The following is an 18,774-nucleotide window of genomic DNA, read 5'->3' as shown; positions in this document are numbered from 1 at the left end:
CAGCCTCCCAAGTAGCTGGGACTACAGGCGCCCGCCACAACGCCTGGCCATTTTTTGGTTGCAGCCATCATTGTTGTTTGGCGGGCCCAGGCTGGGAATCGAATCCGCCACCTTAGGTGTATGTGGCTGGCGCCTTAGCCGCTTGAGCCACAGACGCCGAGCCAAGGCACATATTTCTTGTCTTGGATGCTCTTGTTCCCAGGCAAGGAGGCAGAGGCACTGAGCACACCAAGGCCACTGCATATAGCTGTGTAGGGTGTATGCAGCTCAACACACCCAGTTTGTACCGTGAAGAACGAAACTCAGCCCTCCCCTCACCAATGCATGTTCCTTGGTGCTGGCTGCTACCAGCCTAGAGGCTGTACCAGGCTGGGGAACAGTATCTCCCAGTAATCTGAGGCTGGGTCTGGAGTGGGTGGCCTCGTCTGAGGGCTACGGTGAGGAGAGACTTAGAGGTAACATTCTGTGGAAGAATCCAGACCAGTCGAGGACAGAACATTTAATCTGAGGCAGCTGGGAAGAGCAGGAGTCTGTAGATAAAAGCCATGTTTGGGATGAAAAATGAGAAATCAAGAAAATGTGGAAGGGGGTCAAAGGAGTGAATATGGGGGCAAAGTCTGACAGAATTCTCTGTGCCAAGGAAAGTATCTGCATTTGCTTTTTATAATGCACCTCCAGGTCTGGTCCTAGGGAAAGAGCTCTGGAGGCTTCTGGGACAAAGATCCTGCAGACAGAGGCTGTTAGTTATCTCCGAATGGTGTTTGGTCCTTGTTACATCATTGCCAATGTTTTATTCGGTCTTCTTTAATTCAATACAACTTTGTACTTTAATTTTTAAAACAAAGTTTTATACTATGTCCATAAAAGGAAGCGTGTATCCTTGGAGAGACAAGACAGTGTACTCTAGAGCAGACCAACTGTGTTTGAACGCTAGCTCTAGTCTCTACTTCACACTTTAGGACTCAGGTTCTCTCAACTCTTAAGTAAGGGCATTTTAGTTACCACTGGGCAGGGGAGTTATGAGGCTATACACAGAGATGAGGCAGAAACAACAATGCACCAAATACTTCATTTGCTCCCCTTTATTTCCTAAGAGCCAAGAACATAATTAAAACACCCGGGAAAGCCATGGACTGTCTTCATGTTTCTCTAGTCTCTCTCTTTCCTTGCCATGGCAAACCCTATAGAGAAGGAAGAACCTCCATCTGCCTACTTCTAGGAGTTACTGCTACCGCAAAGACTAGACCCCCTTGGTAGACAAGTAACATGAGGAAGAAATGAAACATGTTGAGCCATGGAGATTTAGGAGTTAACTGACTACTGCAGCTAGGACCTAGCCTGAACTAACCAATATAGTATGTACACTGCCCAAAACAGTGCTTACGGGCTGGGCGCAGTGGCTCACACCTGTAATCCTAGCACTCTGGGAGGCCAACGTGGGCGGATTGCCTGAGCTCAGGAGTTCAAGACCAGTATGAGCAAGAGCAAGACCCCATCTCTCAAAATAGCCAGGCATTATGGTAGATGCCTATAGTCCCAGCTACTCAGGAGGCTGAGACAAGATGATCACTAGAGCCCAGAAGTTTGAAGTTGCTGTGAGCTATGACGCCACAGTACTCTACCCAGGGTGATAGAGTGAGACTCTGTCTCAAAAACAAACAAAACAAACAAACAAACAAATAAAAAAACAGTGCTTGGCATGCAGTTAGCATAATATAAATACAAGTTATTACTTTTTTTATAAACAAAAGTTAACCATAAAAATAAAAATAATGAAAACTTTACTTGCCCGAAGGCTTTGAGGATGAGAACAGCTGTTATCTTTTCTAAAAAAGATATCAATAAGCAAATGTTAGAGACCCCCAAAGCATTCCAGGACCAACCCTTGAAATTCAGTCCCCTCTCAGGGCCAATGAAATGCTCCTCCAATAAGTGACTGATTTCTTTCTCCCCTTTCCCTCCCTCCCTTTTCTTCTTTTTCTTCCTTTCTCTTGCATAGAATCACAGCTCTACCACGTTAAGTCCCTTCAAGAATACCCAAATGCTGTTGGGTGAGTCTGTTTTAAGTGAACTAATTCTTCACAGCCACATACGCATATCACACACACAAGTTTAAATAAAAAAACCCACTGATTACATGCAAAATTCACAAGCTGAAAATCCAATCCTATTTAAAATGTATAATTTGAACTCTTAAAGACCCTTAAAAAAAAAAAAGGCCCATCCCCAAGGCAAACCCCCCCAAGCCAAACCATTTTCAAATTCAGTCTGGAGTACACTTAGGATTTCTGTATACTGGATGTACTTAAGACCAGGTATATCTGTACTGATGAATGTAAAATTCAAATAATCAGTTATGGCCTAAGATATACAATAAAATACTAGACAGGTGATTTTGTAATTTTATTTACATATCATGAAGGGTTATCAAGCTTCATAAAAAAGTTTGAAAATGTATGTGTAATACACATTTATTCTGCCTTTATTTTAAACTCATTTGGCAGCAAAACCTGAGTTGAGCTAACTCCACTCTACTTGGTTGGTGAACTCTGACAAGGCCTGACTGGGACTCTTCACAGTCTTCACTTATCTTACTTCCTGTGAATATGCACACACTTCACTGAAGAGACAAAACTGCGTTTAATTAAAGCACCTAAGTTCGATGTCACTGGGTGGAGTGTTAGATAATATATGGCACATGCACCCTGTTAATCTAAAATCCGCACAATTCTGAATTATGAAACACATCTAACCCCAGCATTCTCGATAAGATACTATGGGTCTGGATGAGACATATAGCTATATATCTATGTATCTGTAGATATATAAAAAGAGATATCTATTTTTATTGCTATAGATTTCTATATACCTACAGATACTGCAACTAATCAGTGTCTCTGAGTATAAGGCTATAAACTGTTTCAAAGACCTGACTATACTCTTAAATGAAACAGAAGTCAGAATTATGTAATGATCTTTATTTATGATTTTCCACATTTCTGAAATTTTTATAGCAAACAAGTATGACTTTTATAATAGAAGGAAAAAAGAAAACCCTTTCCCTCTTATTCACCCACCCGTTCACCTGTCCGCATAGCTAGATCTCATTTTACAAAATGTCCCACAATGTTACTCAATAGTGAAGCATGTCAGGACACAAGGAGGATGTATGTAGATCACACACTGAAACTGTCTAATTACGGGCCACCATTTTGCAAAAAGATGAGTTTTTCAAAAATGTATTACTTAGTTCAGGACACGCAGAGGCTACCAATTTACTGTTGAGTATACCCATGCTCTCTACCCTTAATATTTCAGTGATAAACTTGAGAAATAATTTGCTTGCTATAAACCTAGATCCAACCTGGACACCTCCAGCTGTTCTCATTTATGGGGAAAGAAAAGAAAAATAAAAAATAAAAAAAATGTTCAACCCAAGCCACAGTGCTCTGCAGTCAGAGATTGCCAACAGGAAATGCTATGTAGCTGGAGAAATCTTTGCTTTGCTTCAACAGCTCTGAAGCAATAACTGTCCTCCAACTGATAAACTCAGGCTCTTATGCAATCTAGAGAATTGGCTAAAAAGCTTTGGGAAGAGAAGGTACTAAATGCATGAAGTATCCTGGCCGGACTACAAAGGTCTAGGTCCCTTCTTACTATCTTAAAAAGAATTTTAATATACGTTTTCTAAAACTTCTACTACCTTAGGGACTCTCAAAGAGTATGTCGTTTAAGTGGTTTTCTTGTCACTTGAGAATCTATTTCACCCCACTAGTTACAGTGATGCCTGATGCTGGAGTAGAGCAAATCCAGCACTGCTTAGCAAGCAGTGGTCTTGCTACTTTCCTTTCAGTGGTTAAGAAAGAATAAATCGAACACAATTTTTTGGTACTGTAGCTAATCAAACAGCAAAAAAACTTAGAAACTCAGGAGAATTCTACCTTGTTTTTCTCCCCCCACAAGGAAGTTACATTGTAAAAAAAAACCTTTACATTAACTGCTAAGGAGGCATTCAAAACAGAAGGAATGGAATGTATAAAGAAAGGCATGGACACAAGAAATGACGTGTGTTCCAGGAGCAACAAACAGTTTGTTACGGAGCTGGCTTAGATTAGGAAGGCATCTTTAACCAGGGGAGGGTAAGCTCAGAGAGATAATAAATCAGCTAAAGAAATATTTCTAATAATCTTTTAATGTCTCTATTTACTAAGTATATTCTAGGAACCAAACACTATGGTAGGTACTTCACATAAATTCTCTAGAAGTACCACTAGAATGCAAACCCCAAGAGGATGAGGCCCTTATCTGTGCTCTTCTTACTGCTGTATCCCTCAACGCCTAAACACATTAATAAATAATTGAATGAATCATGAATGAAAACAACAAGGAGGTATTATTAATCCCATTTTACAAAATTAAAAAAGCTAGGACTCAAAGGACTCATATAACTTAACAAGGCCACACAGGCTAAATGCTGTTGGGTAATTATTTTTACCCACGTCTCCTTAAATTCAAAGCCTATGCACTTAAAACCGCATGACAAATAAGATTAAAAACACCAACATAGTTACTGTCCATATTTCTCTGGCTTTTCACCACTAAGAGGCAGCATTCTCCAGACTTATTCAAACCTGACTGATTCACTTCTGGGAGGAAACCGACCTTTAACTAGAGAAAGCCTGGTTTAGAAAACCTACAAATGTGCAAAGGAAATGGGCTGAGGATTATGGATCACTTGTCTCAAGGAATATCAGAGAAATGAGAGTTTGATTTTTTGCTCTGTATGTTTGTTTTGCACTGAAACATTTTTCCCTTCTTTTCCTCCCTGACTAGAATTTGATGGCTTATACTTGTATTTAAACTTATTTTGAAAACGTTGTAGGCTCACAAAAAATTTCAAAAATAGTAGACCGGTCCCTATGTTCATCAACGTGCTTTTCTAATGGATGTGCTCAATAGTATGTTATCAAAACCAAGAAACTGACATCAGCAAAATTAACTGAACTACTGAATTTCACTGGGTTTTGCTCTCGCTCATTTGTTGGTATGTCTTTGTGTGTAGTTTTACGGCATTTCATCACACGTATAGATTAGCACAAACACTACCACCAGGACAGACGACTGCTGCAGCAACACAAAGGAACACCCTCGGGCTACCTCTTCACAGTCGTACCACTGCACCCTCGTAACTACTGACCTGCTCTCCAACACTGTAACTTCCCATAGTTTAGGTTTTAATCACAAAAATATACAAATAGCAAGGTTATCTTATTAGCAGTCACTCTTGTATGGAACTTTATTTGACTTTAGGGTGGCAGAACATGGAAAGATAAAAGACATTCTTGTATGTCCTTGAGTAGGCCCCAATCCTATTCCTGCCCCAGTACATGGAGGATACCCCCATCAGACAGACGTCCCTGCACTGGCCCTCACAACAGGGAGAGGAGGAGGCGGAACTGCCCAGGATGAGGAATAACATCAGAGAGGGCCCTTGGGTGAGGCACACTCTCTTGAGCCTCTGAATCATGACTTGCCTAAAGTTGGGAAAATGTGTATGCTCTTGTGCCAATATTATGTGAAATCTAGCAAATACAAAGTTTTCTAGAATATATGATTTCATATATTTGGGAGAAAAAAATCATAGAAGAGAGGACTAGAAAGATAACCTTCAATGTCAAAAAATTGTTATCTCTGGTTAAGAAGAATATAAAAGAGGAATTGTAATTTTCCCTGTATTTTTCTAAGTTTTCTCCAGTAGGTACATGTTCTTTTTATAGTAAGAAAAAGAATACAAAGTCCCCTGCAGTAGTTATTCATACCATAGTAGTATTAACATTAATGTAGTTCATTAATACCATAACAATCTAATGTGTGAATCAAGGACTTTTCAGGTTACAAAATTTTTCACATGAATAATATGATTTGATCCCCAAACAACCAACAGGGCACCATCATCCCCCGTCCAATTCTGCCAAAGAGGAAATTTAAGTTTATGAGTTAGGCATTAATAATCCACTCAATAACAGGATTGCAAATGTAACAAAGCCTTTAATTACTGATATTAGTGGTTCTCAAAGCCTATCTCCCAGTCCCCTGGAGAGTCCCCAAGGTCAAAACTATTTTCATAACAATATGAGGAGGTTATCTATTTTTTTTTTTCATTGGGTTGATGTTTGCAGTGACTGTGCAAAGTAATGGTAGGTAAAGCCCCTGGAGCATGAACTGTGTATAAAGGCACGGCCACAAACTGGTGTCATTGTATCTTCATAGTCAGGCTCTTCTGGTAATACAAGAAAAGGCCATTTTCATAGAAGAATGCCCATGATAAAAGAGAAAAAATTATTGATTTTAATCACATCTCAACTCTTTGAATACATCTTTTTTATATTCCATTTGATGAAATAGGAAGTAGGCATAAAGCACTTCTAAGGCATACTAAAATGTGGTTGTCTTGAGAAAAAGCACTCACAATTTTTTGAGTTGTAAGCTGAACTGACTAGTTTTGTTTTTAGTGGAACACCATCATTTCTTTGAAGAACTAGCACACTCTGGTTATCCAGACTTTGGCATCTGCCAAACATTTTCTTGAAAATGAATGAAGTGAACTTATCACATCAAGGTAAACAACTGATAGTATTTATTGCTCATGATAAAACTGGAGCTTTCAGGGAAAGTAAAAATATTAGAAAACTTGAATTGGTCAACTTGAGCGTAGCAGCTTCTAAACAGTGAAAGTTCATTTACATGGTTTCAGAATCATATCACTAATAACTTTTAGAAGGTAATTATTTGTCAAGTTTTATGTAGTGTCAAAGAATACCTGAGACGGCTCTTTCCTTTTCCCAGTAAAGACCTGTGTAAAGTATTATTTATCATCTACTTCAACCAAAACAATAAATTACAACAAAATGAATATAGACACACATGTGAGAAAATAGCTACCTTCTATTAAGTCAACTGCAAAGAGTTCTGCAAAAATATAAAGCAATGCTGAACGTATTTTTTTTAATTGGTTTGAGGAAATAGTTTTTTCATAAAAAACAGATTACAGAACCTCTATAGTTTATCATTTCCCAATGGTGACCTAATTTTCATAAACTAGACACGCACCATATGTACATACACAGTAGATCTCATTCCTTATGTTGACCAATTTGTTAAGAGTCCCTTGGGTCATCAACTTATATGGTCTACTGTACTTAAGATGAAGTGAGTTTACCATTTTAAAATACATAACACATTTAAAATATTCCTTAGTTTTCTTTTCTAAGACAGTATATCTAGCTAGAATAGTCCACAAAAATAAAATTGAATTGGTACCCTTAATCATTTTTAAGATTGGGGGCCTAAAACTGGTAGGTTCAGGAGTTCTATTTCTTCATGATTGAGTCTTGGGAGGCTGTACTATTCTATAGATGGTGCAGGGAAAACTAGATGGCCACATGCAGAAGAAAGAAACAGAATCCCTTATCTCTCTCCACTCACAAAAATTAATTCAAGATAGATAAAAGACTTAAAATGTAAGGCGTGAATCCATGAGAATTATAGAAGACGATATGGGTGTACTTACAGCTATGACTCAAACATTACAAAAGCAATCCATGTAACCAAAGACACCTGTACCCCCTTAATATTTTGAAATTTTAAAAAAGAGTATTAATAAAACAGAAGATGCAAGTAACACGGAAAGCCTGTACATGGGAAGCAAGGTGTGAGGAACTGTGCTTAGTGATTTACCTCCCTCATTTCAATGAAGTCCTGGCACTACCAACAAATAGACACAATCATTTCCTTTTACAGATATGGAAACCAGCATTAGAGAAGGTAAGTGATTTTCCGAAGGCTATAAAGTTAACGCTATAAAGTTGGTCAGTCAGTAGCTGAGATTTTAGGACTGAGACCAAAACCTATGATTATCTGACCACTGACATGTCATAGCCTCTCAAATCCCCTGTGACGAGTAACTTTTTACAAAAATCATTTTCTATGATTTGGGAGTAAGAAAAGCAAGTTGCTTTAAAACTGACTTTGTGCATTAATAACTCTGGTATGAGTTCACAGAGCAATCAGCTCTAATTTTAATCAGTTTTGCCATTCTCAGATTAAAATCAGCCTTAGCCCTATGTGATGTTAATGCCAGCTTTCACATAACATCTCACTTGCTCATCACACCTTCTACAATCACTGACAGTTCAGAAAAACAAAATAATCCCGTAACTACCTAAATGGTGGCTGAGACAGTTACCATCACTTAGTGCACTGATATTTTCCAAGACCAACCCCCCAAAACTCTTAACAGAATACACCTATAATACTGATTGCTTCCAACTATCAAAAGTTTTCCATCACTGAGCAAAAAACGAGGGTTTGCCAAAAGCTGAAATATAGCATTGAGACTTGGCCTCTCTAAGTAATGTTTTAGTATAAACTATTAAAATATATTTTAGAAGCAATACTTTAATTAGAAATGACATGAATTTTCAGTTTTCAGCACAGATCTTGTAATATAATACACATTTGGTATTTGCTGGTACAATTCACAATGTCTAAATAACAGTAATAGAAATATCTTCTATTAACTTTAGTCCTACATTTCAACTATATCAATTATTGCTTAATGTTTCTATCCTTCAGTAGCCTCAGAGAATCTTCTGGGTTCCCATGGTGGGTATGCCAGAGCTCTAACAGAGTGGGGCTCTTCCTACTGCTCAGCTGGGGACTGCAGGTGCTGCAAACAAATTCAGACCCCTGAGCCCCTGGCTTGCTCTGAGCCCTCTGCTCCAACTTGGCCCCTATCAATCTGTCTAGTTTGCTCTTCGCTTTCCTGGAAAAGCATAAAAAGGGAAGTAGCAAGCTGCCAGCTGTTGACAGGTTGCATCCGTGCTGGGACTGCCTTTTTATTCAGTCAGAATAATGTTCCCTTAGTGACCAAACTACAGTGCAAACTGATTCTTTTACCTACTCATCAGGAATGCCACTGCCACCTTCCAAGAAAAAATGTATTTTTATTTTCTTAATTAAGTGAATTTGGTTTTCCAGAAATTTCATTTAGATCTTTCTTAGGCTTCTACTTCTTAAAGGGAAGGGAATGGGGCTGTAGTGTGGGGTACTTCTAGTGGAACAGCAAGACCAACACTTCTCATAAGGGAAACAGCACAACCAGGCATAAGGTGACAGAAGCAGGCCAGAGTAGAGCAGTAAAGACAATGGGTCAGAGACAGATGTTGGGGTTCAAGTCTGCAGTACTTACTAACAGTATGAGTGAACACTTACATAATATCAAGATGCCTCGGTTTCCTCATCTGGATTAAAGGTATAATAACCATAGGACTGTTATAATGTCTTCAGTGAGAGAAAACACGTAACACCCAGCACAATGCCAAGTTCACCAAACTGTTCAATAAATACCATTTACTTCTGTACAGAAATAAGCAAGATATTAGGTAAACAAATGGAGACAAAAAGTGTCTGCTTGAATGGCCACCAACTCGGGCATAAGGCAGATACACAGTTAAAAAGGAATCTGCAGTTCAGCAAGGTGTAGAAATGGACTGGTCAGGAAACTTGGAGACAATGACTCTTGACTTAAGCCAATACATTTGGTCTCTTGAAACTGAAGCAACAAGATATCCATGTGAAAATGGCTGTCTCAGGTCAAACAGAACTCTGAGAAAGTCTTTTTCCAGTCATTACCAAAGGGAATCGTCAGAGCCTTTCTTGTTTTGCTTCCTTTCTTTCCACCACACCATGCTTTGAGCAAGGCCAAGAAAGGGAAAAGGGGAAACTAGAGGGTCCTCTTCTAAACAGAAGAGATTCAAATAAGATTTACAGAAATACTGTGGATTCTAAAAACAAACCCGAAAGTATAGGAAGTTCAAAATTATCCTTTCTCAAGTTTTAGAAAATAAAAAATATTCTATTTTCAATATTCGTTCTCTTTCAGATTAGCTGATTTACTGTGCTAGACTAAGTCAATGGCCTAAATCACCAATTAGAATTAAACTGCCAGGCAGAAATACATACATGCACATATATACATGCATTTATTTATTACGAAACAAAAAGAATATTCTGGTTAATAGATTGTAGAAAGGCAGTTTTAATTTTTCAAATAGGTGTTATCTGTAAACTAGCCATTTGTAGCCAATGGATTTATGATAAGATTATCACCTAAGGCCACAGAAGCCTATCTGATATATTAATAACTGACTCAGGTAAAGATACCTCGAGTTTGAGTTCTGGACCTTTAAAGGACTTGATTAAATTAATTCAACTGGAAGTGTGAGTGGCTCTCAGAGAAAGACTTCTACAAAAAACCTCAAACTCCCCCAAAGACAACAAACTCAAATGGCCAATAGAAGCAGTGTTACACAGAACCCTTCTCAGTGTGAATACAGCGTGAGGGCTGGGGAACGGGGTACAGCACAACAGTGATGCTGAGAAACGGCTACTCAACAAACAGACTTTCTGCGTCTGTCTAACTCCTAACTCCCATTTCTGCATCTGTCTCCTAGAGTCAGCCCCTCTAATATCCGAGATTTTCAGGGATTCTTCCTATCACCTACTTCTGAAACCATAGGTTCCCTAAATTTCAAAACTTTTTTCTTGGTAGGGGGTTAAAAGGATGTAAAGAGTAAGCGGAGGTTCATTATTCGTAAATCAGGTACCAAAATGTACAATCACCTTCACACAAATGAGAAGTATGCCAATACATTTCCAACGTATTTTGATGCAAAAACATCACTTTTCTAATCAATTAAAAAGCAAAAGTTGCTAAATGTTATCTTAAAACAAAAAATCAATGGTAGAATGTGGAAGAGAATTCAGGTGAAATGGTTTCTCAGCTTAAAAAAAATCTACTGTATCAGCTGGGCCAAAGGTACAAATTCTGGGAACTTCACAGTGGGATTTTCTTTAAATGTGACTTCCATATTTAGGACTAAAAAGATGTATATTTTTTATTTTTCACCCCCAGGGACTGAGGGTAGAGGGGGAAGAATTATTGAACTGTTCTCTTCATATGATCTTATGCTTTGCTCAGGCAGTAATAATTCTTTTTAATCATGTATGAAATGGCTTACCAGATTTTTCAGCAGGGTGGACAGTTCCTTCGTAAGGGTAGAAAATTTGACGAAAGCGGTGCCAAGGTCAGGGTTGTCTCGACTTAAAAAATTACTCCCAAACTTGTCAAGAACTTGTGCATAGTTTTCTTCATTTTGTACATGATCTGGAAAAAAGAGAAGAATCTAAGCTATTAATTGCCACAATGAAGAGTTATTTTGCACACCGATCACTAGAAACTCAAAAGGAGAACATAGAGAAACTGTAACAATTACTTACTGAGGCTCGGCGCCTATAGCTCAACCAGCTAAGGCGCCAGCCACGTACACCTAAGGTGGCGGGTTCGATTCCCCAGCCTGGCCCCGCCAAACAACAATGACGGCTGCAACCAAAAAATAGCCGGGCGTTGTGGCGGGCGCCTGTGGTCCCAGCTACTTGGGAGGCGGAGGCAAGAGACTCGCTTGAGCCCAGGAGTTGGAGGTTGCTGTGAGCTGTAATGCCACAGCCCTCTACCCAGGGGGACAGCTTGAGGCTCTGTCTCAAAAAAAAAAAAAAAAAATTACTTACTGAACCTCTTTTAACTTTATTAAAGCAGGTTTCCCTTTTTCCTTTCATAGCATTTGGCTCATTTATATTTCAGTTAATCCACTGACTCCCCACAGACTGAAGGGTCAAATTATCAGTGCATTTTCAAATAATTAAAAAACTATGATTATCAGAGCACAAGGAGAAAATTCTTAGAAAACCAGTCTTGGATTGCAAAAGAAAAATCCTTGTATTCTAACAGGTTTTTCTTTACAACTAATCTTTATTTCCTTTAATTTTATCTGACTCCAGGTCTGAGAAATGGCATTTGCAAAATGCTTTTCACGTATCATCTCTTTCTGCAAAATGTTCCAGCTTGCATCAGGTGGATTAGGTTGGAAGTATGGTTTTATTACCTGTGAGCTGGTTACCTTATCAGCTTTTTAACTTCCAGGCCTGCTATTCTAGCTGGCACGTAGGCAGCATTATTCATACTGTGAATAAATTTGTCCTTCCTGAATTTTTGTTTTCTAATCTATAAAATGAGGCTAGTATCTACCTTTCTAAACTGTGGTGTTGATAAGGTGATATAAAGTACACTAGGGTTTTTCCACAGGACAAATGCTCCATAAAAACTCTGTGTGGCTCCCAGGACCTCATGCTTCCTCGAGTGTCTTCTGATCTCTGGCTGCTCCTCTCTACTGTCTTTGCTGGTTCTTCATCTCTCTGACTTCAGCATGTCGGAGAGCTCCAAGCCTCAGACTTTACATTTTTTTCTTCTCTATTTCTTCTCTTGGGATCTTACTTATGACAACTCTCAAATTGATATCCCCAACCCAGACACATGTTCCCCTGCCTATTCCGTACCTCCACGGGATGCCTAATAACTATGTTCAATGTTTACACGTCTAAAACCAAACTCTTGATCACTACCCTCTTTATTGCAGTCTCTTATCTCTAATGATAAATATATTCTTAAAGTTCTTCATACCAAACCCATCAAGTCATACTTAATTTTTCTTTCTCATATCCTAGGTGCAATTCATGGGCAAATCCTGTTGCTTCTATCTTTAAAATATATCAAAATCTGACTACTTCTCACCATTCCCCCAGGTGTCAACTTCCAACATCATCTCTTGCTCCCATCACTGGAAAAACTTGTGAGCTAGTCTCTTTGTCTCTGCTCTTCTATCCTACAGTCTGTTATCAACAGTACCCAGTGTGACATTACTGAACTTCAAGCTGGATCTTGTAACTCCTATGGCAGACATTACCACTCATCAGGATATCCAGGTTCCCAATCCTTGCAGGCTTATGAAAAGGAGTATTTCACCTCTCCACATTCTTGAAATAAGACATGGAACATGGCTTGTACCACCCAAGGCAATGTGAGTGGAGGGATGCGCACCATATTCACGTGAAAGCATTTCAGATAACTGTACTCAACTCTCCATCTCCCACCTCTGTTGTCAACAGAGGCACAAGCTTGTACGGTGGCCCACAGCAGACACATAGTATTTACTCAATGAATAAACAAATAGATGTCTACCAGGGTCATACCTTTAAATGCTCAATCCATATATTTATTACCTTTCTTTATAAAGTCTTCCTTTAGTTAAAAATAATTCTTCCTTGCCCACAGTTCTCTGTGCCTCTACTGCAGGATTTTCCACCGTATCATGTCATATTTGTATATGCATGTTTTCCTGTCATCAGACGGTGAGAGGGAGGGATTAACTCTGGTTCACCTCTCTATCCCACCCAACAGATACCACTGTAGATTTTTCTGTGAGTAGAGCTTATAAAGTTAGGACTCAGTAAATATTTATTGATTTGGATTCCTTGAATTCCTCATCAGGAATTTAAGAAGCATTCTCTCCTGAAATCTCTAGACTGTTCAATAATTAATAAAAAATTAAAAACAAATTTGCTTTCAAAAACACCTTCAATAACAGCATGGGAGCCCTGAGCACTTAGAAAAGAACATGAGCCTAGATTGGGAAATAAACCAGGAAGTCTAAATACAATAAAGGAAGTGTCACAGCAGTCCAATGAAATGAAATGAGGCTCTAGCCAGTCTTCTAATCATCACCCCATTAAAAATTCATAATGCCTGCAGTGATTGTTAGCATTTTGGGCTGCGATATTAAAAAAGATAAAATGCAACTCTGGTTACTGCACGAGTTCACTCAGAGAAGCAGCTCTTCAGAGAGGATGCACATTTTGATCTCCTCATATGCCAGAGCTGCCCCTGATGCCTTCTGTTTGAGGCCAAAGAGGTCCTCCCTCGCTTGATGCCCCTCTTCTGCTTTCAGAAGGCAGTGAAGAAAGAATGCAGCTTCCTATTCATTTTAACAGCTTCCAAGAGAAGCACCTCAGAAATGAACATAAGTACAGGCCATTTGTTTGCTTGAAATTATAAAATATTTCTTATAAAAATTTTAGAGTAACAGAATACCCATGTAGGAACCACTCAGCTTAAGCAATAAACTCCAGAATAAGTCTCCATTCTACCACTCTTGTCCCTCTACCCAATTCTAATCTCTTCCCTCTATCTCTAGAAACCACCATTATCCTGGATTGAAATTTCATGCAGAGGTTAGAATTATGAGAACCTCTTATTCTACCAGTGCTGACAGATTCATTAAAAAATAAGATGGATTTAGCTGAGGGCTAAGACAGAGATAGGCCATGGGAAGGGAGCATTGGCATGTGCTGAGAACCTTTTCTGTTTCTACAATATTGTATTTCACTCTTTCCAGAATGTTGTAAGGGAAGAATTATGCTTACTAAAGTATATGAAACAAGATGCCACATGAGAGAGGCAGAAGATACGACTGGATAAGTAAGTACAGGCTAGGTCATGGGACCTGTATGTTTTGCTAATGCCACAATTAAATAACCATAAAGTCTTTATTTATATACATATTATGTGTGTGTAAATAATATAATTTCCTAGTAAAAATACACATTTAAAAATATAACAGTTTAATAAACTATAATTTGGGGCAATAATAATTCTTTGAGGGCAGAAGTGACAGAAATCAAATATAAGGCACTTAGAATAGTGCCTGGGATGTATCCCCCAAATGTCAGCCTCATGTCTATGCTCATGACTAGTTACAGTCAGAGAAACTTATGTAGTATCAAACAGCAGAAAAACATTTGGCTTGCCCATTTTAAGTTTTTTTTTTTTAAACAATGTATTTTAAAGTTTATAGTGATTGGTGGAAGAAAGAGCAAAGGCCAGAACAGCATTCTTCAACCTTTTTTAACTCACAGCACACTTGAACCTAAACTTCTGTGGCACACTTAAATTATGCTGATCAAAAGAAAAAAAAAAGAGTAGAAAAAGAATATACTTACTGTGCTTTGAACTTCTTTAGAAAACAAGTTAATTAATGATCCTTAAAAGTTTTTGCGGCGCACCTAAGATCCCCTTACAGCACACCGGTGTGCCATGACACACTAGTTGAACATCACTGGGCCAGAGACAGAAGTAACAAAGTATAGTAAGCCACTTGAAAGAAATGCCAATTCGTAAGTATTGGGGATAAGAGGAAAATAAAAGGCTTTGATAGGGAGGGATTCACTGTCATAGGATTGGGTGTGACTGAAAGGTAAAGCTGTTTTAAGACCTTTACTATATCTAAAGGCTAATAGAATTTTGGGAGTCTGGTACAGTGAGGTCTGAGGTGAAGGAAAGAATAAAGAAAGAGAAATCTAATCCACCCATTAAGAAGGCCCACTCTTTTCTAACACTTGCATTCATGGCACTGCTGTAGAATGAAAGATAATTCTGACTGCTTTCAGTTTAAAAACTAATATAGTTTAATCAACTCCACCAAAAAGGCCACTTCATAAAGATTTCAATTGCCAGCAAGTCTGTGGAGAGATGACCAACATACACCAATCACTGATTTAACCTCTACAGCAATCCATCAGTAGTGATCTACTACTCCAGTAATGAAAGTGGTAGTCACTAGTTTGTTGGGCACTCAGTATATGCCAACCATTGTACTAAGCACTCTACATATAGCATATTACTTCATTCACTCTTATGAACACGTTGATGAGATAAGTACTATTATTATCCTCATTTTATAGACACTAACACCTGCCTATGATCATAAGTAAGGACATTTAAGCACAGGCCTTTTTGATCTCAGAGATGGGTACTTTCCCCTAGAAGGGGATCAGAATATACCATCCCTAAATATGCCACTTTGGCATAAGGATTATTATGAGCTGAAGGCAATCTTCCCTTTGTAAGGGTGTTTTTCCCACCTACTATCCTGTACCAGGGGGAGGAAAAACCCTTGTCAGAAGAGATGAAAGTCAGCATTAAGATGAATCTGAATAAACGAACCTTATTTAAAGTAATCTGTATTTTCCCCATAAATTTACCTTTCTATAATTTACTGCCCTAGAAGTCCAAACTCCATTCCCTATCTTGTCATGTCTCCACAACTTATCAATCTTTGTTAAAATGGCATATGTGCTCTTAGACCTAACTGCTTCTTTAGGGCTTTTCATTTTTTTTTTTCCTGTGAGGCTCCTTATGTACACAGTAAATGAACTTTTTCTCCTGTTAATCTGTTTGTCAGTTTAATTTGCAGGCTCCAGCCACTGAACCTCAGAGGATAGAGAAGGGACTTTTTACCTCTGCTACATTACATATCCTAAGACTGGGACAGACCTAGGTTCAAATTGAAGTCTACCACTTACTGTCTGTGTATATGTTGGTCAAGTTACCGTTTTCTTTCTAAGCCTTATCTTTCCCATATGTAAAATGGAGATAATAATGGCATTTACCTCAAAGGTATTATTAAAATTAAGTATCATATTGCATGCCAAGTGCCTGGTACCTGCTAAGCTCAATTAATATTTATGATGACAATGACAACAATGATGATAACACCAGCTGCCTGGCCTTAGCCAATGCAGTAAAGTCAGCCTTTTACCCTGTGGCCAGGTGGCAGAGTCTTTAGACAACACCCTGAAATCAATAAAAAGCACTCAGAGTTTATATCCCCAGGGGTTAGCAATAACAAGTACTTTAGGGAAACATTAAAATTCAATGTTCTTTAAACATACCTCATATAGTCACTGAATAAGCTTAGAACTTTCAGAACTGTAGTAATTATTAAATAGTTCTTTCTCTGAAAGGTGTTTGCCGAATTGACATTAGACCTCACCAAAACTGGGCAATTTTCATAAAACCTCCTGACTGGCCTGACAACTCAACCTCTGTTTCTCAAGCACTGTGATTATGGCTGCCATTTATTAAGCACTGACTATGTAAATGGGACCCACCACAGTGAATACCTTAAAAGGCAGATAAAAAGAGTGAAACTCAGTGGTAATCTAGGATTAGAACCTAGTTTCACTTGATCAAACTCCATCCTTTTCCACTGACAGACTCAGGAAAGACTTTCACAGATACCAGACTTCCTGTTCTACAATAATATTGACAAAGTAATTGTTACAGTAACAATTAGTTGTAATTACAATTTTTGATTATATAATGTAGCAGAAATTGTGCTAAATATTTTTTCCTGCACTATCTCATTCAACACTCACAATAATATACTATTATTATTATCCCTATTTTGTAGATGCAAAAACTGGTTCAGAGAGATTAAGCATGTTAAGATTAAGCCCAGGATCACAAAGCTAAATAAGCAGTGGTGACAGGCACTGACCCTAATGTCTGTGCTTTTAACCAGTGTGCTGGGCTAAATGCTGAAGTCTTCTAATTTGGGCTAGAGGCCAAGTGACTGAGAAACCTGAAGATGTAGGTCTTGGCTCTAACCTCTACCATGTGACCCTTGGTCAGGTGATCATAGCTCTTGGGGGCCTTAATTTCTTCACTTATTAAACAGGTCTAATAATATCTTTTGTGCTGACTGCTAAGTGGTAAACGTGTCATAATTAATACAAAGGCTCTTTTGGAAATACAACAAAAAATAAACACAGTGAAACCATAAAGGATTATTTCTACTTAATGGGCAAATAAGGCCTTGAGGGCACTCAGAGTAAGTTCATTTTAAAGAGCATCCCATACCATAACCATGCACAACCTTATGTCCACACAGGCACCATTTAGAGAAGAACACAGAACACAGGCCTGAGTGGCACAGAGATATGAGGCTGAATCCTTACACGGACCATGTGTAACCTTAGAAAAGGTAATTAGGGTGGTGCCTGTGGCTCAAAGGGGTTTGCCAGAGGTGGTGAGTTCAAACCCAGCCCTGGCCAAAAAATGAAAAAAAAAGAAAAAAAAAAAAAGAAAGAAAAGGTAATTAACTTTTCTGGGCTTTAAGTTCCTATGTGAAATGGACAAATGCCTATGAATCATATGCCAAGCCTCTAAAAAAATCTTTATTTTTATTAATTTCATTTACTAGTATCTGGCACACAATGGGTGTTTATCAAACGCTAAGGACTATCTCTCACACTCAAGTTGAGTCTTACTTCCTTTGCTTTTCATACCTTCTTTCCTGGGAGCCTAGCCTCTCTTTCAGGGTCTATTATGCAAGTTCTCTTCTGTGCCAAGAGTCCAAAGCAATGTATCTTTATCACCTTATCTTCATGAGCTTAGAAAAATTTTCTGAAGGATAGCTTGGATTACACTGGCATTACTCTAGTCACACAATCTGTCCAAAGTTGCCCTGTATGCAACAAGCTCCATCACAATTCTAGGACTCAGGCTGTCTCTTGCAAGGTCAGATATAAGTGTAACCTACTGAGTAAGCTTGTTATTCACTCTTTCCTTAGCCTGTTACCATGCTGGGGTTTCCAGCTTTACTTGATTTGTTATTATATATACCTAGTTCCCAGTACTGGGTGTGGCACATACTGAGTGCTTAGTAAAATGCTCAGTGCATGTAGTGAATTCTCCTGAAAGAAGGCGTTTGCCTTCCTTTAGAAAATGTTTAGTGTCAACATATGCCAGCCATGTAAAATACAATGAGCTATTAACTGCAGCAAAAGTAAAACCACATATGGCTCCGTGCCTAAGGCGCCAGCCACGTACACCTAAGGTGGCGGGTTCGAATCCCCAGCTCGGACCCGCCAAACAACAATAATGGCTGCAACCAAAAAATGGCCGGGCGTTGTGGCGGGTGCCTGTAGTCCCAGCTACTTGGGAAGCGGAGGCAGGAGACTCGCTTGAGCCCAGGAGTT

General features: G+C 38.7%; 1 protein-coding gene across 1 annotated transcript in view; it reads right to left on the bottom strand.

Moving 5' to 3' along the window:
* ASAP1 (ArfGAP with SH3 domain, ankyrin repeat and PH domain 1) overlaps positions 1–18,774 on the bottom strand; it is a 345,855-nt gene that overhangs the window by 131,740 nt on the left and 195,341 nt on the right. Inside the window, exon 4 of the mRNA XM_003782341.2 lies at positions 11,082–11,227. Coding sequence (XP_003782389.1) covers positions 11,082–11,227 — 146 coding nt within the window. The remainder of the gene's footprint in view (positions 1–11,081; positions 11,228–18,774) is intronic.

Source organism: Otolemur garnettii, unplaced genomic scaffold (genome assembly GCF_000181295.1).
Source record: "Otolemur garnettii isolate 467f Iridium unplaced genomic scaffold, OtoGar3 scaffold00004, whole genome shotgun sequence".
Classification (NCBI taxonomy): Eukaryota; Metazoa; Chordata; class Mammalia; order Primates; family Galagidae; genus Otolemur; species Otolemur garnettii.
The sequence above is the reverse complement of the archived record's forward strand: the minus strand, read 5'-3'. Positions and strand labels throughout refer to the sequence as shown.